General features: G+C 38.1%; 2 protein-coding genes across 3 annotated transcripts in view; one reads left to right on the forward strand and one right to left on the reverse strand.

Annotated features, from left to right (window-relative positions):
• NCAPD3 (non-SMC condensin II complex subunit D3) overlaps positions 1-16,754 on the reverse strand; it is a 54,333-nt gene extending 37,579 nt beyond the window's left edge. The window contains exons 1-10 of one of the 2 annotated variants that reach the window (XM_015597591.2): positions 16,385-16,531; positions 14,523-14,769; positions 12,928-13,082; positions 11,095-11,257; positions 4,821-5,005; positions 4,003-4,170; positions 3,815-3,876; positions 3,529-3,616; positions 1,638-1,771; positions 176-248 (exon numbers count right to left, since the gene is read on the reverse strand). In XM_015597591.2, coding sequence (XP_015453077.1) covers positions 176-248; positions 1,638-1,771; positions 3,529-3,616; positions 3,815-3,876; positions 4,003-4,170; positions 4,821-5,005; positions 11,095-11,257; positions 12,928-13,082; positions 14,523-14,574 — 1,080 coding nt within the window. In that variant the 5' untranslated portion in view covers positions 14,575-14,769; positions 16,385-16,531. Of the gene's footprint in view, positions 1-175; positions 249-1,637; positions 1,772-3,528; positions 3,617-3,814; positions 3,877-4,002; positions 4,171-4,820; positions 5,006-11,094; positions 11,258-12,927; positions 13,083-14,522; positions 14,770-16,384 lie in introns of both variants that reach the window. The other variant, XM_006905794.3, reaches the window with a different exon arrangement.
• Positions 16,755-17,158: 404 nt separating this feature from the next.
• Positions 17,159-21,070, forward strand: part of VPS26B (VPS26, retromer complex component B) — a 21,083-nt gene continuing 17,171 nt past the window's right edge. The window contains exon 1 of the mRNA XM_006905795.3: positions 17,159-17,787. Coding sequence (XP_006905857.1) covers positions 17,565-17,787 — 223 coding nt within the window. The 5' untranslated portion in view covers positions 17,159-17,564. The remainder of the gene's footprint in view (positions 17,788-21,070) is intronic.

A 21,070-nucleotide genomic window follows, 5' to 3' on the forward strand; every position in this document is an offset into this window, starting at 1 on the left:
GGAAACATCTAGGGAATATATTAAATAAAACTGTGTTTGGTAATGATACAGACTCATTCCCAAGAACAAAAACACACAGACATACACACATAATGTACTTTCATGTAGATAATGTACATCATGTACATTATGAACTTTTATTACTATTTATTGTTATTATTAAAGCAAATGGTACCTTGGCACAGATGTGTTGGAGTAAGATACGAAGAACTGGAAATATATTTTCCTTTAGTTCATCCACAAGAGAGCTATTAAAAAAGAAAAGCACATCCACTGTTTATAATACACCTATAATTACAATAAAAGTCATTTTCCTTGACTCTTCTCAAAAGCCACTATACCTATGTTTTAGAAATCCCGAATATTAAAAACAATCTACTCCCACGTTGCAAGCATTGTTTCAGTGAATAAAGACATAAAGTGTCATATCAGAAAACTATTCTGCACTTCCCGTGTGTAGTTTCAGAGAGCTATTGCCAAGAAGACAGCTACAGCCAGGGAGAAGCAAATGTGTAATCTTCACATGATTCTTTTGACTACTCACTAAATTTCATATTAAGACTCTAAAATATATCATTTTGGGGTAAATAAAAGACTAAGACACAGTAACACCTCATGGTAGCTCGGTGAAAGGGTACTACTTTGATGCATTTGCAATAGTACCTTGCCAAACTTTAAGTCAAGAAGAAATTATTTTAATGGCCGATCTGACCCATTTTTAGTGTTGTTTATTTGTCCCATTATATGAATACTACTGCAACTGGACATCATGAACTCTGATGAAAAACTAAAGTGAGTGTTTCCACTTAAAACATTTTAGTTATTTAATGTTTTAAAAAAATCCTTAGCAAGAGACATTTGCTCAATGATCAGAGGACAGTCTATACCTGGATTCCACCATCTTCAAATGTCCAACCTATTACATACTGTGTATAACTGCAAGCATGTACATACTCTCATATACATACTGACCACTTTTTTTCCACCACCTCCACATTGCATGCCAAATATTCAATAAAGAGGGGGGCGGGGAGAAAAAAAGCCAATGACAGCAAATGTCTTTCCCAATAAAGCTAAAAGATGGAGCTTTTTAGGTGAAGCTAAGTGACTCATAAGGGAAAAATTACTCTATTGATTATTGCTAAAGAAGTAAAAGTCGAATTAATTCTTTCCTCAAGGAAGTAATTTCTGTGGGAGGAAGGGAATAGAAAAGTAAGAATAAATAAGGAAAAAGTAGCAAGAAACAAACGGAAAGCGACTCAGAGAAGAGAGAAATAAAAAAAAGAACAGGAGGAGGCAGAGTTGTTGGAGTAGTGAACACTGAAGCAGAGGACAATGATAAAACAGAGAAACAACTGTCATTACCCAGAGGCTGACCTTACAGGCTGGAGGAAATCAGGCTGGAGGCCAATGCTGGCCCATTAACTATAGATTCCTTATCCCTTCAATAAGGCCCCAATGCAGACACTCAGGCCACATGAACCAGATGAGCTATGAAGTGCTTTATTTTGACCCCCCAAAACACAAACGGGCCAGAAATTTGTTAAGTTTCTACAGGTGTCAGAAATCTTGGTTAGCACAGGGCCCAGAAGACTAAGGGTAATGACAGAGTAAAAATCCAAGTTGTGTTGCTTCACCTGATAAAGTGGACTGCCTGGTTTCTCCTATTGATGACTGGAGAAGTAATAGCAAGGGGGGCACGATGGGATCCTTCACTTACTTCTAACATTAATATTACATTTAGCAATTGATGGAAAACACAACCGATAACCTAGAAAAGAAAATTCAGTTTAAGGCATAACAAAGAATCTTCAAAGACCACAGTAAACCATTTCAAGCTGTCTGAAGATTAAGTCAGGTTGACATAGTTTGGGGCTGAAACTAGGGATGCGTTTCTTAGAAAACGACCAGGTATTTGATAAGTACACAAGGTAAACTGTGAAAACACTGCTTATAGATAACGATAGGAATATCATCTAGTTTCTCTTTCTATTCTCTCATACTGTAGCCCAGAAATTAGGGCAAAAAGAGTCAGCGGTCACTTATAAATGGCAAAGAATGCTACTGATACTCTCATTAAAAAAGGGGAAGAAAAATAATACTTCATGCATGTATTTTACCTGAAGTTTACAAAGCACCTTCCAATATATCATCTCATATAATTTACTCAGCTAATTCATTCATTCTTTCATCCAGTACATAAAACATTTACAAAAAACCAAATATGTGGCAGGTATTTCATTAAGCACATTCATATATATTACTAGATTTTACTATATTTAATCTTAAACCTCACAACTCAATGAGGTAAGCAAGGCATTTCCATTTTATACATAATATTAATACTTCTTGTTTATACATAATAAAAGAGACTCCAAAGATGAGTTGTCCAAAATCAAGTAATTAAAGGTCTAGCTAAAACCAACATTGTCTAACATCAAGTCAATATTCCACAATTAAAACACACTACATCTTTAGAGACACAATAGACCTAAAAGGATAAATTTTTCCATCTATCTTGTCTTTGAAAATGTTAAAAAGGGCATGGAAATTAAAAGCATTTCTGTAAATTATATTACATCCATATTTCAAGCACATAGAAATGACGACATAATACGTTATAAAATATAGAATGTTTTCTAAACAACAGGCATTGTGTTGAGCATTAAACAGGCATTCTTTCATTTAATCCTCCTGACAAATCCTTGAGGAAGGTAAGCCTCTTATCTGATGAGGAAACTGCGGCTTTTGCAAGGTTGAGTAACTCACACAAGGATGCATAGATAGTAAGCGGTGGAACCTGAATTGGAACCAGAATTTGAACACAAATGTGCATTACCCCAAGTACTCCAAATCTATCTTCTTAACTACCGTGCTACTGCCCCTGGAAATTAAGAGTATGCAGCCACTAAAAGCCACATGATCTTGGTCGATCGCATTTTTTGCAAAATCTTGTTTTATAAATGACATCTAAGTTTAGTAACACCATAATGCTTGAATAACCCTCACTCCAATGTTTAGAGTAGTGATATTGTTAAAGTTACTTGAGGGGCAAAATCCATATATGAATGGTAACAGGAATGACAACTAGTAACATTTCTATAGAATTAACAACTAAAATAATACAAATACTAATAGAATTACTGAAGCACACATATATGCATGCCAAGGGAAACTTGAAAATTCTGTCTCTTCTTTTTAGAATAATTTGTGAATATTTCTATAAAAGTAACACTGTTCAGTAGCTTATCTGTTCTCATCTAATTCATACCAGAATCATTTTTAATGTATGAAACCTAACAGTAATTTGCTTTGGCTACTAAGTATTTGGATGTAAGTTTAGTTATGAAAAGTAGGCAACAAATAGAAATGGTGATGCTTTTTCTTATACAAATGATACATAAGGTCATGAAAATAGCCTAGTAAATTAAAATGGCATTACATCGAATGCTTCTAATGTTTTTCCATTATATGATTTGCATGTTTTCAATTCAACTAATAACTAAATTAGATCCTTAACTCCTTTACCTTATTTCCCTCTCCATGAATTGGGGAGCACAGCAAATATAATCCATGATAGGCCAGTTCTGGTATGTATTTTGCTTGGTTAAGATTTCTAAAAAAAAAAAAAAGGCCAAAAATTAGTTAATGGATATGATTTTACTCGACATATTCCCTTAACCCTACAAGCCATAATTAAATGGATAAATTCTACTTGTGTGCCAATTAAGATAAAATGACATTTCTACTTCTGCTGGAGCAAAATTTATTATACTATATTTAAATTTCAGCATTGAAAGATTTAATGGCTCACCTGGCTTGTGTAACATGGAATTCATGAAGAACTGGTTCAAAATTAGTTAATGTCACAAACACCTGAAAAACAGATACCAAGAACAGGCCTGATTTTTTCTACTCATTAAGTATTAGCCATCGTCTGTGCTCTCTGAGGTTCTTCTTGTATAGAAAATTACCTCTTGTATAGAGGTAATTTTTACTTACCTCTATACAATTCTGTATGCACTGTGGCTTTTCTTTCAGGGAAAACTTGGACAGAAGCCTTAAAAAATTCTTCAAAAGGTGAAAGATGGCATTTCGAATTTGAGAAAGGTCCCAGGCAGAAAAACAAATATTCTCTTCATCTTCTTGTTCTTCTATAATTTCATCCATCTAGATTATGAAGAAATGTATAAGTGACTATATAATAATGCCTAACACTTTGTCCCACGGTTTTCAATTTACTCAAATCAACTCCAGTGAAAGACTAAGGGGTTGCTGAGGTGACGTGACCCTGACCAGGTCCCGTGACTGCTCTAGGTCTCCATAGGCACAACGATAAATCATTGGACTAGCTCACTACTACAAGTTTCTAGCTCTGTATTTTTATGTCAATGAGAATTCTTATTTCTCAGAAGTTTTTACATCAATGAACCTCTACCATCCTACCTAGTCACACAAGAATCTGGAACTAATGTTACTCTTATATTCTTATGAACCTGAGTCCTCAGAACTCTTCAACTACCCTCTCTAATGACAATAAGATAATGTGGCAAATATACCTGTTAGCACGTTGTCAACCACACCTGGGAACAAAGCTGGGGAGAGATGATGGGAAGTTTGGAAAGATGGCAAGGCAGAAACATTCTCTCAGTAGTATACGAAGCCCAAGAGGCAACTTATCCTACTGGAGAGCCGATAATACTTTAAGACCTTTTGGTTATAATTATTATGCCTGAAATCATATTTTAATATAAGGTTAATTCTTAAATCAAGATCACATGCTGGTACAGATATGTTTTATTATTCCACTTACTTCTTACCTCAATATCCTCTTTCCTGGGTGGCTTTCCTCTTTTCCTACGTCCTCTTGAATTTGCCTGAGAACTCTTAGGCTGCTCTTTCTTTCTTTTCCGACTCAAGTTAGATTCCTGAGGCCAGCTCTTCTTTAGAATTTGTATACATTTGTCAAACATCACTGGGTGGAATATCTGATTGGCCACACTACCTATTCATAAAGAATAAAGAGTAAGCAGGTTAGATTTAATTATCTTGAAATATGTCTGTAACAAGAGATAAGAAATTTAAAAAGCAAAAATGAGCTTTTCATTAACTTTGAATAACAATGATCCTTTTGCAAAAAAGTACCATTCAACGTTAGCCTTAGGAGGTGAGTGATAGTGCTGATCAGAAATAAATAATGAGATTTCTATATTTGGCCATGAGGGAGCAAATGGTTTTATATTTGTCCTCCTATCATAAACAACTATAAAACTGGACAAAAATTTATAAATAATCATTTTAAGACATGGAGCAAGAGGCAGCATAAAAATAAAATCCCTGAGATAAGGGAAACGACGTAAACCCTAAAATTGCCCCGGTTTTTGTGTTTTGAAGCAATTTCTGGATAGCAGCAGAAAAATGATGAACCCAAGCACATTATGATGGTCTTACTAAGTTAAGAATACAGAAATCAGAGTCAGGAAGGGAGGAGTAGCTGATTATGGAGCAGAGTATTGGAGAAGACAAACCTACATAGAAAAAGAGCTCCAGAAACCTGCATAGGGTCGATTATAAGCTATGCATGCATGGATAAAACTCCATAAAGGTGGGCAAAGAACAATTTCCAAGAAGTTAGAAGATAAATAATCTTTGGAACTCACATAGGGCTGAGACATAATTGAGTTCTGGCCAGCCAGAGTGGGGAGACCTTATTAACCACCTGGAAAACTCAGTAGAGATCTTGGAAAGAAACACACCTTAATAGCAGGGCGAAACTAGCTTTAGAGTAAAACTACTTTAAATCTGCACTAAAACAAGCTGCAAAAGGATCAAGTTAATTCACTAACAGCTATAAAAACACAAACACTATTTAAAGGAAAACGACAAAATCAAGACACTCAGTGACTTAACATTCAAACGTCCAGCATTCAATAAAAAAAAGTATTAGGCATGCTAAGCAGCGGGAAAATGTGCCCATCGTGAGAAGAAGAATCAGTCAATAGAAACAGTCTAAGAAACAACAGAAGTAATGAGATGAGCAGATAAGAACCTTAGGGCAGACGTTATAAATAAGCTCAAGAATTAAAAGTAAATTGGAGCAAACAAAAAAAAAAAATTTTTTTTTTTTAAGAATCAAATAGATCTTCATCTGAAAAAGAAAAATCACTGGATGGGCTTAACTTTGGATTAGAAATTACAGAAACAAAGGTAAATGAACTTGAAGAAATAGCGGAAGCACAGAAACAAACAAAAATATTAATAAAGACTCAGTGATCTGTGGGAAAATATTAAGCAGTCTAACAGGAGTAATTGGTGTCCCAGAAAAAAGGGAAGGAAGAAAATATCTGAAGAACTAGGAAGTGAAAAAACTCCAAATTTGTTAAAAAACTACTGAATCCACAGACCTCAGAAACTCAATGAACACAATCATGATAAACACAAAGGAAATCACACCAAAGCATAGATAATTAAATCAAATTGCTGAAGAGAAAATCCTCAAAGTAGCCAGACCAAAAAAGAAAAAAAAGGAAAAACAGAAGAATAAGAATCATGCAGATTTCTCAGTAGAAACCAATGTAAACTAGAAGATAATGAAATAACACCTTAAAAAAAAAAACACCTGTCAACCTAGAATTCTATATTCAGCAAAAACATTCTTGAAGGTATAATAAAGACACCTTCGTACAGTCAAAATCTAAGACAGTTGATAGCCACCAGACCTGCACCACAGAAATGTCAAAGAAAGTTCTTAAGGCTGAAGGAAAATAATATGAGATAAAATCTTTTAAATATAAAAAATGTATTTTTGTTTTTTAAAAAATTCTTTAAAAGATAATTCAAAGACAAATATTGACAATGAATTGTGGGGTTTACAACATGTAGAAATAAAATGGATGACTATAATAGTACAAAGAAGAGGAGAGACAAAGTATACTGTTTTAAGGTTCTTACATTATCTACAATTATAGAATATTATCTGAAGACAGACTGTTACAAGTGCTTATTGTATACCCAAAGCAAGCACTTAAAATACACACACACAGACACACACACACACACATGCATGCACACATGCATAAAAAATGCAGTTAATAAGCCAAAAGAGATAACATGAGATACTAAAAAGTCAATCCAAAAATAGGCAACAGAGGGACAAATGGAACAAAAATCAGATGGGACAAATAGAAAATAAATAGCAAAATGGCAGAAAGCCATCCATATTGATAATTATATTTATTGTAATTATCTGAACTGTCTAAACATTCTAATAAAAAGGCACAGTAGATGATTGTCACAGTGGATGAAAAGCGTGACCCAATGATAGCCAATCTAAAATAACCTTTTTAAATATAAACACACAGATAGGTTAAAAATAAAACCATGGGAAAGGTTTCATTCTCACCTTTTCACACTACATACTCTTATCCTTTCTCACTGCATGCCCATATCAAAGGAAAATGGGTAAACAAAGCCTTTAAACTGTAATTCGCAGAAACTAAAGAACAAAATATAAACTGAATTCTCCAAATACTTGGGGTCCCTCTCAGTGTCTTTACTCTGTCTCTCTCACTGTCTGCCCCACTCTGCCATTGTCTCTGTCCCTCTGAGCCTCCCTTAGGCTCTCTCTTTGCCTCTGAAAGGAGACCATGCTCTGTCTATGAGACGTTACCTCTTCTCTAACAAACTTTCCTTTTGACGGACTTTGGCGGGTGTTTGAATACTTTCTTGCACTCAGCCAAGAACCTTTTTCTCTCTCAGTGCAAGGCTTGAGTTGCCCCCGACACTCAGAGGAATTTGCCCTGTATTGCGTCAAAAGTATATGCTCTGATCACAACATAATTAAAATAGAAATCAATTACAATGAGATTTCACACAAGTCCTCAAATATTTCAAAATTAAATACACTATGAAATAACTCAGGCATAAGAAAAAATCACACACAAAAAATGAGAAAACTGCTTTGGCCTGAATGATAATGAAAACAAATCATCAAAATTTGTGGGATGCAGATAAAGCAATACATAGAGGGAAATTTATAAGATTATTTATATTAGAAACAAAAGAAAGTATTTGAGATCAAAGATCTATGAATCCATCTGAGGTAGTTAGAATAAGAACAAATTAAAAGTAAGAAGGAAGGCAGTAATAGAGATAAGATCAAAATCACTAACATAAGAAATGGGCAAAGAATAGAGTAAATCAATATCAAAAGTAAGTTCTTTAAAACAATGAATAAAATTAATAAATCTCTATCTAGACTGATGAAGGAAAAAAAAAAAGAAAATATAAATTACCACCATCAGGCATGAAAGAGGGCATACCACACTACAGAGTCTACAAATAAAAAAGAAAGAAACTTCAGGCCCAGATGGCTTCACTAGTGAATTCTACTGTGAGGGCTAAAAAAAAAACTTAATACTTTTCCTCCCACCTTCCAAGTTCTTTTAGCTGGGCTAATAATCAAATTAACAGAGACAGATTCACAGGAGAAAATCAAATTTTAATACATGCGCATGGGGAATTCACATATGCATGAAAATTCTAAAGGCAGTTGCCTCACTATATGACATTTTGGATAAAGTTGAAAAGGGGAGTAGAGGGGTATTAGATTTCAGAAATGAGAATGGGTGATTTACAGGTAGCTGAGGAAGAGAACGTACACCAGGCAGGCAAATTCATGCTGGGCAGCTAAGAAACAATGGCACACAAAGGGTATCTAGCTAACAGGCCCCTGCTTGAAGCCTTCCTACTTACCATACTTAATTCAAATTAGGCTAAGGGGAACATTGTAAGATGTCTTTCCTGAAGCAAGTTTTCCTATCTGACTCACTTGGGCAGGAAAGAGAGGAGGATCAAAGGTTCTTTCTGGGTCTTTTGTTTCTTAATAATCAGCTTAAAATCAATATCCCAAAATGCAATTTCACGGTGGCAAACCTTTGGTTCCCTTTTCTATCAAAAACTTAAGGAAGAAAACCAAGTCTTCACAAACTTCCAGAATATAGAAGAGAGAACACTACTCAACTCATTCTACAGGACTGATGCTACCCTAAAATCCAAATCAGATAAAGACTCCTTAAAAAAAGAATATCCCTTATAAATATCCCTTATAATAGATGCAAAAATCTTCAGTAAAAAATTAGCAAATTGAACCTGGAAACACATCAAAAGGATTATGCTCTATAATCAAGGTCATGCAAAATTGGTTTAACATATGAAAACCAATCAATGTAACACACTATATTATGAGAATAAAGAACAAAAACCACATGATAACCTCACAGATGCAGAAAAGCAAACGACAAAATCCAATATCCTTTCATAATAAAACATTCAACGAATCAGGAATATAAAGGCCATCCCCAAAATATCCACAGCGAACATCATTCATAAGAGCAAAAGACTGAAAGCTTTCCTCCTGAGATCAGAAACTTGACAAGATGCTTCTATTCAACATTGGACCGAGGTCCTAACCAGGACAATTAGTCAAAGAAAAGAAATTAAAGGCACCAGATTAGAAAGAAGTAAAATTATGTCTGGTAACAAATGACATGATGTTATAGATAGGAAATCCTACTAGAACTACCAAATGAGTTCAGCAAGTTTGCAGAGTATAAGATCAATAATCAAATATCAATTGTACCTCTATACACTAAAAGTAAATAATGTGAGAATAAAATTAATAGCATTGAAAAGAATAAAATACTTAGGAATAAATTTAACTGAGGCAGCGCAAGAGTTGCACACTGAAAACTATAAAATATTATTGAAACAAATTAAAGACCTAAAGAAATAGAAAGACATCCTGTGTTCATGGATTGGAAGGCTTAACATTGTGAAAATGTCAATACTCCTCAAACTGACACACAGATTCAATGCAATCCCTGTCAAAATATCAGAATTTTTTTTTCTTTTCAGAAGTTGACATGTAAATCCTAAGGAAACGCAAAGGACTCAGAATAACCAAAACAACCTTGAAAAAAAATGCTATGATCAAATATTAAGTATCAACAGCATCCCAATCACAACCCTCAAACATTTAAAAAAAAGAAGGTAACTGGGAAGAATACGCTTGCTAGAAAGCTGCAGTTGGCTGTACAATTAATAATGGCCACCTCTTCCCTCTGGCATGAATCTCAACCTTCAAAAGAAATGGCCTCTCACAAGGGAAAAGAAGAGTAAAACTGGATTTCTAAAACTGTCACTTTTCCGAGAGAGCCCAGTTACAACTGACAGATTACTTAGCAACTAAGTCCATTAGGAACTTATTTCAAAAGTCATTATGGGAGCATTAACAATCATACAAATGAATGTTCAAGGCTTTATGTATCATTTTACCAATTCTCAAGTCATGGTGAATAAATCCTTAACATTTATTTCAGATGCATTTATGTAAACAATGACAAGCAGCAAAGCTAGTTAATCATGCAATTTTCTTTTCCATATGACTTTTGGGTTCTCCAGCTACATCTCCGTCTATGTTCAGCCCTCTTCTTCATTGGGTTAGGGAAGGAAGAAGGAATTCCTTCACTGCTCACAGGAGGAACAGCCACTTAAGTGCCCTGAATAAAGGAAGTGGAAGAGTGCTCATAGATAAATTTCTTCCCCATGCTTCCCTTCATCAAGCATTACCAGCTACTCTCATGCTTTCTTGATTAGAATGGTTTTAACTTGTTTTTTCACATCACATAGGATATAACACAACGACTCCCCACAGCAGGTTTTCTCAGTCTGGACAGGGAGTCAGAAGGAGAGAGGAAAATAATTAGAATTTTATACCAGATGGGATGGGTAAAAGTAGAGCTTTTATAGCGTGGAAACATTCTCCCTCTAGCCTTGTCTCTCTCAGATTATTGGTATTAGGTTATCGACACAGCAAAATATCAGAAAACAAACACCCTTAAAAAAATGGGAAAAGCATTTGTGGAACATTTTTGCATGTACTTCCCTTATTCTCATTTAAAGTCAGAGCACCTCTATGAGATGGGTTACCACTGCCGCACTGTATAAGTGAGGAAACAAAGTATAAGAGCTCAAAATAATGAAGAAAAATTGTAAATGACAAAAGATGTGTCCTATCATATCAAATATACATACCTGGTACTTCTAGTAGCAGAAAATAAAGCCCAGCGGCATGAAGGCCATATTCTCGATATTGCACACTGACATTTTTCTTATGGACTGTTTGAACAAAGTGATAGAACAATGCCACCAACGCACTGTGAGAAATACTGTTCTCAGCAAAGAAGGTCCAAATGCTCTGAGGGGAGGAGATAAATCACAAATACCAATAATTACAGAAATGGAAAAATCTCCTATTATTTGATATTAGTGCCTTATAAAAGAGGGGAATAGACCAGCCTGGCAGGACTCCACCTGCCCTTCACTCCTGCATCATTTGCTGCCTGGGCCACTTCCTAGGCTTCGTGTCAGCACTGCCCACACTTCTGACTGCTCCTTCCACGGGTCTCTTTAATCAGCTTTTTTAGTTCTGTCCTGTCTCCTCCCTCTCACTGATCTCACGTATCTCTGCAATCCCAACAACCCCTTAGTTCAAAAGACTCTCTCATTTATTTTCTTGAATTTTAACTTCTCTCCTGGTCTACTAATTCATGTTTCCATCTACCAATTACAGCCCTCTAAGAATCTCTGAACAGAATCTCACATTCAAAAGCCAAAAGCTGAACTCATAATTTTTTCACTTGACTTTGCTTTCTCCCTTATTCCCACAACTTGGCTAACAATGTCATCCTCCTAGCTTTGAAATCTTGGTGTTCTTTCACATTTTCCTTCCTTCCACCCCTATACCCAACAATTTAGCACTTTATGGATTTATGTTACAATCTTTCCAGTGGTCCAACACAGTCTTAAAATCACCCCTATACCCAACAATTTAGCACTTTACAATCTTTCCAGTGGTCCAACACAGTCTTAAAATTCTGTATGCCACTCATGCTATACTCACGATTCTCTCAGCCTTCTCTCAATTCCCTCCCGAGGAATGCACAGACCCTACCTCTGCTAGTCAACATTCTACCCATTTGTTAAGACTCACCCCCAGCTACTTTCTTTCTGGAACCTTCACAATTTTACCATGCTTCCTTTTCCATGCTCTTATTTGATGGTATTACATCTCCCTTACAGCAGTTTTTACAATGCGGTTTACCAAATATTTCCAACTCTCCCCCTAGACTCACAGTTGTACTGCGCTTCTCCACCTCCCTGCAGTTGAATGAACTTGCTTTGGCCAGCGAAATGGGAGTAGGAGTTATAAGAGCCAGTGCTTAATGCTGCACTCTCTCAATGAGATGGTCCCTGGTATACCATTATGTTTAATGAATGTTTGACTAGACGATTTAATTTTTGAACACCTATATGCAATATGTAACTGAAACATTTTTAAATTTAAATTTTTCAGGGATGTTAATGTCTCAGTATTTTTGTTCTGGTACCTAGCCCTTCAGTTTTTTGAAAAGTAGTTAACAAGATAAATATTAATAAGTGCACTAGGTAGAACTCAGTATTTAAAAGAACTCTTTGTTCTGATTGTAATTCAATTAACCACTTCTCAGTTTAATAACATCAGATTTTCTAAAAGTTAAGATATACTTGAATTGTTCTTGCATTTTTCCTGGCCTTCTTTTCGTATTTGGTTTTTCTGGTTTCCTTCCTTGTTTTGGCCTTTATTCTTTTTCTCTTATTTGCTGTTGTAAAAAGTTGTCATGACTTGAAAAATATCCCAGATTAATACCTTGAACCTTCTGGAGGAAAGACATTAGGATATTCCAATAAATGAGCCACATTCTTTATGCTACTCTTCTTATACTTCTTAACTGTATACTAAAAAGGCTAAGCTTTAGATGATAATAATGACTTTAATCTTCCACTTCTAACACTTAAAGATGGCTAGCTTGATTTTCTTCTTTTTACCTCTGTAGATCCATGTTCTTCAGTAGCAAAATGGAAAAGACTTTCATAGAGTTTTGTGAATGCATCCAATCCAGTCTCTATAATTTCTGCTTCTATGCTGGGATCCAATGGTTCAGTCTCTGTGAAGTCCAGTTCCCAAACTGTGTCCACCCATTCTAGTGGGAAAATGCAATTAAATCAGTAAGTGTTCTACAAGTAAAAAAACCAAGAATCTTTAGAGTCTATGTACCTTCAAGAAAAGTTTATTAGTCACAATTCACATTTAACTATATAATACAGGTGAAGCATAATTAAAGAAAGCAGAAAAGGTTAAAAAATTCTTTTTTTTAAATTATAATTGACATCCACTTATTAGATTGATCATCTAAAAATACCAAGAAGGAAAACACTTTACATAAAAGTGTTAGGAAATGACATTTCATGATCGGGCTTTCTTGTCTGGAGAAAAAATAGGTTAATCAAAGATTGCCCCAGATATCCCCCTTAAATCTTGTAATTAAATTAGTAAACCCAAATAAAATACTTTATTGGGCCCTTGGAGAATAATGTAAAATGTTAAAAAAAAAAAAAAAAAAGATACAATTTCTCTAAGAAATTTAGAGACAAGCCAGATTCGCGCTCATTGAAATACTCGGTAATTTTAGAATACGCGAATGGAAAGAATGCATGTTGAGAATGTGACATTAATGCAACATTCTAGCTAGATTCCTTGCCAATCTCTCTTGGCTTTAAACTTTCTCACGTTTTTATTTTTCCTCAATCTTTTTGTTGCTATTCCCTAAAACTGAAAATTAGGACTAGATGGAAATGTGTGGACATCTCAGGTGCCCCTTCAAAATAATATTCTTTAAATATTTGTTCATCACTGATTCAGGAAACTTGAGCAGGGTATAGAGAATATCCAGAGATGGTAGGCCTCAACCTTTCTTCATGGTTCAGAGCATTATACTCAGCAAATGAAAACCCTACAATTAACTAGATCTTTCTTAGAATACAATTCGTCCATCATCTTTTGCACCTGAACTTGAACCTGGATGAGGGAGTCTCACTCTTTATCTCAAGTGGCTTTCTGGAGAATTCCTTCCAAAAATATAACATATGCTGCCTGAAAGAAGATCTGAAAAATACAATTGTGTCTCTATACTTCCAGTAATGTTTTAATGCCCATTGCAGATGGCAGCCAAGGCTTCTCATTTATTTCGGCTTTGCTTATAATAGTTCCCCTACTGTCAGTAACATCAAATTTGGAAGGCAGTAAGGCCCTGATTTCTAGTCCTCCTTCTAAAATCATCTGTATAACTTTAGCCATATCACTTCTAACTTTTCTGAGCCTCACTACTTTATCTATAAGATGAAGATAATAATAAATACCTATTAGTGTTAAAAAGAGGGTATTCTATTGGAAAGATTTACTTGGAGATAGGGGATGGGTTAGGATGAAAACAAGAGAAGGAAAGAGAAATGAAACAGGCATTTCTGTTTCACTCTTTATGAAAGTACTTAGCACCCTGGTCCTAAAACTTGTGCAATAAAGGCTTAAAGATGAGAAATGCTATACACTAATTTCATTATTTCAGTGAACCGGAAAAGACTACCAAGATTTGAGCTGCAGACCAGGTCACAATCACAAGTGTTCAGTGGGAACATAGTCTGGAGGATCACAGACTAACTGAATACCATGTTTAATATCTTGTAAGATCAAAATAAATTCTTATTAAATCAATGTTTATTTAAGACAAGACAGAGAAAATCTTGCAAAGGCAGAAGCTTTGCTGTTGAGGGACAATACTGAGATGAGGAGTTATTCCTTAGATCCATCCTGAGGATGCATCAGAGTTCTCCCTGCAGAAAAAAAAAAATCCATCAATTCTGAGAAAAGAGGTGCTCAAAAAGCCCTAGAAGGTAAGCCACTGTACCTGCTGTGGCCACAAAGCAATTGTGTAAAATGGCTCCTTTCACCTATAAACTAACTCTCCAGTTGCTCAAGATATTCATTTCCACCCCACTGGGACACTCTTCATCCCCCTTTTTCAGCCTCCTTTGATTAATTTTACCTGCATTGCAAGAATGACAAGAAGAGAAAGAAGCCCATGAGATGTAAATTTTGTTAAGGCCATAAAATACTAGGGACAGAACTGAACATTATTTCAAGTAGAAGAAATCAACAGGTGGTTCTCATTTCAAGAAAGTAAATAAAAAAAGGATTCAAATTAATGATAGGGCTTGGGATTCATAAGAACAGAATACAGGACAACAGAGCTTAGAAAAAAATCTTTCCATGGAACTGACTGTTTAAAATGCTTTAGTTAATTATATATTCACTCTCTTTCCTGGTCGTTCTCCTAACAAGTATAATCATCTTCCTAAAAATGTTCTTGTATTTTTTCCGGCCTCTTTTCCTCTCATAATTCTCCCATTTACTTCATAAACATTTTAAATGCATAATTTAAATGTACATCAGTATTTCTGATCTAATTTCTGGATCACAACTACCAAATCCCAAAAGAAAAGATGTGGTGTCGGAAATTCATTCAATTCAATGAACAACAGCTATTACTATTTTTACAATGTTAAAATAGTAATAGATATGTAAAAACTAGAAAGCACAATAAAAAATACTACTGGGGGAGGGGGAGGGACAGAAGTGAGAAAGATGGCAAAGGTGGGAAGGATGATTCTTTATTCGGATCTAAACATGGTAGTTTACCAGGGAAAGAAATGCAGAGAATTGTATCCCTGACAGAGAGAACTGCGTAACAAGGCACAAAGGTTAAGAAAGTATAACTTGTTTGGAAATGAACAAAATAGTTACAGCACAGAGATTAAATGTGCAGGGTGAGAGTTAATATTAGTACTTATTCAGCAGTTACTATGTACCAAGAACTAAATTAGTCTGCACAAAAACTCTGTGAAGTAGATATTATAATCCCCATTTGACAGATAAGGAAAGCAAGTGTTAGCAAGGTTAAGCAACTTTCCCGTGGATGCTAAACGGTAGAGCCAGTATCTGACTCTAAAGATTATGCTCTTGGAAAAGACTGCAGTGGATGGTGAAGGCTCTTATGTGGCAGGCCAAAGATTTGGTCATTCATTTAGGCAACGAACGGGGATTAAAGGGTTAAAGACTTGACAGGTCACATTTGTGTTTTCAAAAGTGATCCTGGTAAAGGCGTACAAATTTGCAGAATAAGAAGGGGAGGGCCGAAAAAACAAATTCAAAATAACTAAATGATATAGGGCCACATAAGCTCTTTTTTTAAACGTCACTTTACAGAACTGAACCCCTATTCTTGACCCAGCTCGCCAACGTCCTGGAGTGCACAAACCTGGAGGGCCCAGACCTTGCTGAGAGCCGAGCTCCCTACCCCCACTCCACCCCAGGCCCAGGCTGAAGAGCATCGCAGATGCAAAGCACCACAACCCTGCCTCCTCGAGACTCGAGGCCCCGTCTCCTCACCTGGGCTGAGATCCAACGGGCACCAGGGCTGCAGGCCGCTCCCAAGGCCCGGCAGCGCCACCATTATTGCCCAGAAACCCGCTCGCCTCCGCTGTGGTCAACTTTCAAAGCTCGCTCCCGCGCGCGCTCCGAGCCGTTCCTGAGGACCAGTCACAACATGTAGAATTTCTCACGGACCAATCATCGCACCAAGCCAGTTTCATTTCATTAACCAATCAGCAAGGTCTTCTGTCGCTTGCGCCAAGAATGGGGATGGCCAAAGACTAGATAAGCCAAAGTTCCACGAGGCGATTTTTTAGCTTTCTCTTTATAGTATGGGTTAAGAAGTAAGTTAAATTCTAATAGCTCCCTTCCCGCCTCGTTTTTCTTAAATGGGAGGGCACCTTAACGAGAAATTGAGAAAAGATACTTCCTGTAATAATCGTTACCTTTGCCCCCTATCCAGTGACATTTCGCATGCGTGTCAAAGGGCTACCTCTATCCCATCAAACAGTCGAACGTCGTACAGATCCGAATGTAGATATAGACTAATGTTTATCGAACTAAAACAATGAAGGGAAATCAAGGGGGAAACGCATTCAGAAGGGACATCTGCAGATCTGTTAATTTTACGGGACAAGTGGGCCCAAATTCTGGAAAGAGGCTGTAGCTACCATGTCAACTAAGGGAAAGACTAGCTCCCCTTCTTCCACTGCACAAGCGCAGTGAGCACACCTTCCTGCAGCCCGATGGCAAAAGCTACAGAGGCCGAGGCATGCGCATGCGCGGAGCGTCTCCGGCGCGTCGCGGCTAGAAGCCGCCTCCCCCGCCCCAGCCCCTCGCCCGGAGCAGCTGGAGCAGCTCTGGGCGTCGCACCCCGGGAGGCTGGGCAGGCTCGCTTCGCCGCTCAGCCCGCAACGCACCCGGTGGGCTGCAGCGGCTGGCACGCCTGGGCTCTGCACCGCCCCCTTAGAATTGCTCCGCAGCCTTTGCTCTCACCGCCGCCGGCTGCTCACGGCCGCTTGGGACTGGCGGGCCGCGGTGCATCCGTGCTCCGGGCGCCCAGCCGGCCCTGCCCTCCCCGTGGAGCAAGCATTCGTGCCTCGACCCACGCCTGGCCGCGCGTCCAGCCCGCTGATCTTCCCTTAGGGCAGCCCCAGCCCCAGCCCCGGAGAGCCCGGCCCACCCGGCCGGCGGCGAGATGAGCTTCTTTGGCTTCGGGCAAAGCGTGGAGGTAGAGATCGTTTTGAGCGATGCGGAGAGTAGGAAGCGTGCCGAGCACAAGACGGAGGATGGGAAGAAGGAAAAGTATTTCCTCTTTTACGATGGAGAGACGGTCTCCGGAAAGGTGAGCCTTGCACTAAAGCACCCCAACAAGCGGCTGGAGCACCAGGGCATCAAGATCGAGTTCATCGGGCAGATAGGTAAGTCGGCGCTTAGGGCCTCCCTCCCTGGCTGCGTCTGGCAGCCAGGTGCCCACTCGGGGAGGGGGACGGGGGTTCTGGGCAGCTCTGCTGAGGCCTGTCGGAGCTCCTAGTCTCCAGCTGTCTGAGGCCCGACCGTCTGTGACCACCCCTGCGTTACCGTCTTCTCTGCCAAAAGAGACAACACCGCACGAGGGGTGTGGGTGCTGAGGACACCGGGGGCGTCCCTACTGAGCCAGGTCGTCGTGGGTACCCTGCCCCAGAATGCCCCAGTTGTTCCTTCAACATGCCGCTCAGCTTGGCTTCCTGCCTACAGGATTTTGTAGTGAGATGCTCCTGCCTTAGCCTGCAGGTGCGTTTGTTACGGTTAGACCGTTCTTCCAGGATTGCTTCTGCCTTCCTCTGGCCCGTTAAGCTGGTCCTCTGTGCCTCACTTAGTCGTACTCTTACCCACCCTTTGTTTCTTTAGGTGTGATCTGGAAGAGATGGGTCACCAGTGTCTCATATTTAACCTTATCTCTGAACTGCCTATCTTTATACTTGTTTTGAGAAAGAAGACCTGCAGTCTTCAGACTCAGTCTTTCTGTCTATAGCCTGTATTTCAAAGGCTTCTTTATTAGAATGTTAGTTTTCAATTGACTCATTTTCTCCTTAAAGACAAAGAAATGGTGCTCCTAAGACTAAAATTAAATGATCAAAATTTCTCAATGCTCCATCAGTCTTTATGCATAATTATTAATAATTAGAACTAGACAGTAAAAGGCAGTAACAATACAAAAGGTTTGGGAAGCTGCCAGTTAAGATGCAGTTGTCTCCAATTCTAAGACTATTTGGAATCTTGTGTTCATTAAAATTCTCAGGTGTTTCTGAAATAAATTGTTTTTGTTGTTAGGTCAGGAGTAGATTCTCAGTAAATGCCCTTGTGGGCTGAAAAACCTCTGGCGGAAATTCATACCCTATACCACAAGTTGCATGTATAACTCTGTTGTTAGGGACTTCCTGGGAAAGGTTCCTCAGAGTTCAGCAAAGAATCTGTTCTCTCTCTTTTATAGGGGCAGGAAACCGGGGCCCAGTGTCTACAGTCAGTGTTCAACCTGAAGTATTTGCCTGTGGCATTTAAGAGAATGGCCAATCCTACAGGAATTTTTTATTGTTATTTCAAATCCAGAATATGGCCTTTTATGCACCAGAAAGGGATCTGAAGAGTGATTTTCATACCCTCTGCTCTTCTGCTTCTAGTTTAGATGGGATTTCTCAACAGCACGCTGTTGACATTTTGGGCCTGATAATTCTTTGTTGGTACAGAATGTTTAGCAGTGTCCCTGATCTCTATCTACCTAATACCAGAAGCACCTCCCACTTGTTACCTCAAAAATGTTTTAAGATACTGCCTTATGTCCCCTGCAGGGTAAAATTCTCCCTACTAAAGAGCCACTGAGTAGATAGGAGGAACCTAAAGCATTTTATGCTAAGCAAAACATATGAGATAGTCAAGAAGTCCTTGCCTACTTAGAATTAGTACTTTAAAGTAGTACTTTTAACATCGTTGCATGGATTCTTTGACTCTAATAGGAGTGTAGACAAGCAGGTTTAGCTTCTATCTATACCATCATTTCAGATGGTAATACCTTGTCAATAAGTGAAAGAAAACCAGTAGGTCTCCTGCCCCAGCAATATTGAAGAGCTGTTCAGGGGGAATGGTATCTATGCCTTCTTCTAGTCTAAATGAAAGGGAATTGAGGAAACTGCTTTCAATATCTGCCCTGCCTGGTTTCTTGTCTAACCCTTGAATCCCAGAACAGCATTTCTGCTAAGTATTCTCAGATCTTTTTATTTCTTCCATTGATAACTCTTCCTGGGCCACTGAGCACTATAGACTGATGTGAGGATGTTGCGATGTCAAAGGATCATGCTTCGTGCAGAAAGTATGGTGTATCTATGTTATATACTTAAAACAGTCTGTGAACTCACCTCAGGGCAATAGCGTATGGTTCGTGAGTAATTTTGCTGAAGTTGTGGTCTTGTGGTTTTCTCCTTCATTGCACTCTGACTGTGTATCAAGTGAGTGGAACTTTGGTGACATTTTATGGGTCTTTCTGTATGGTTGACAGACAGTATGGGACTTACTATGGGGGGATAAGAAAGTTGATGTAATTGTGCTCTGTCCACCATCCTCATTGATTTCCTTTTTAACTCAAAAATTTTATCAACCATAGTCCCTTGGATTTGGTTCTCTTTTCCTTCCTCTCTCCGTCTCTCCTTCTTTTCCTTTCTTTCTTCTTGGGAAGAGTTCCTTAGATTGAAAATGAAGGGATTTATGTAATTAACCTTCTTATCCTTATGAGTAATTTATTTTTTCTCCTGATCAAAGTGTTTTTGTTGTTAGAGGGACAGTATGGCACATGATTGAGGGTCAAGCAGACTGGGTGATGTAAGTTAGATAAGGCTCAGTTAGTAATAATACAGAATTTGCTAGAGTCTTGTGAGGACTAGAGATATATGAAGTGCAGAGCTTGGCACAGGTAGTAGGTACTCAGTAAAAGGGAGTTAGGATGATCATTGTCATTTTCTCTTTTCCTGTTCCTTCTAGAATCTTGGTATCTTCCCTTTGTATGTGAAGATCTTTCTGCAAGGTCTGGCCTTCCACCCAAGCTCTTAATCATGCTTAAACAAACATGACAGCCCAGAAAGCCTTCCCTGACCTCCCCAGGCTGACTTAAGCACTTCTTCCACTGTTCTGTTAAAAGCCCCATTCGTACCTCTTTTCAAGCTTGTGATTTTTTTTTTTTTTTTTAACTTGTCTTCCCCTCACTAAATTCTGACACTCTAAAAGCCAGGGAATACCTTCAGTCCATTATTAGTCTGGTGGCTTTCTAATTTCATTAGCATATAGTAGATGTTCAGTAAATATTTGCTAAACTGGATACATTGGTCAGAGCTAAGAATTTACAAAAGTTATTTTCCAGATTTTTTTTTTTATGTCCTCCTAGGTAAATCATAGTTATTTTAATGAAAGAAAGGGAGAATGTAGCTTTGCTTTGCTGGTTACTGTTAAGAGGCTGGGCTTCCTGCTCGTGCTCGTGTTGGAGACATTGATGAGCTAGGTGCAGCCCATACTCCACGCAACTTAGAACTAAGATGACTCACCATTTGGCCTGCACCGACTTGCACAGCATCTTCACTGACGGAAGTAGGGTAAGAAAATGTTAAAGCCGGATGTCTGTTCACCTTTTTCGCATCTTTCTTTCATCACACCTTATACCACATTAAAGCGGACTTCCCC

Source organism: Pteropus alecto, unplaced genomic scaffold (assembly GCF_000325575.1).
Source record: "Pteropus alecto unplaced genomic scaffold, ASM32557v1 scaffold210, whole genome shotgun sequence".
NCBI classification, from domain to species: Eukaryota; Metazoa; Chordata; class Mammalia; order Chiroptera; family Pteropodidae; genus Pteropus; species Pteropus alecto.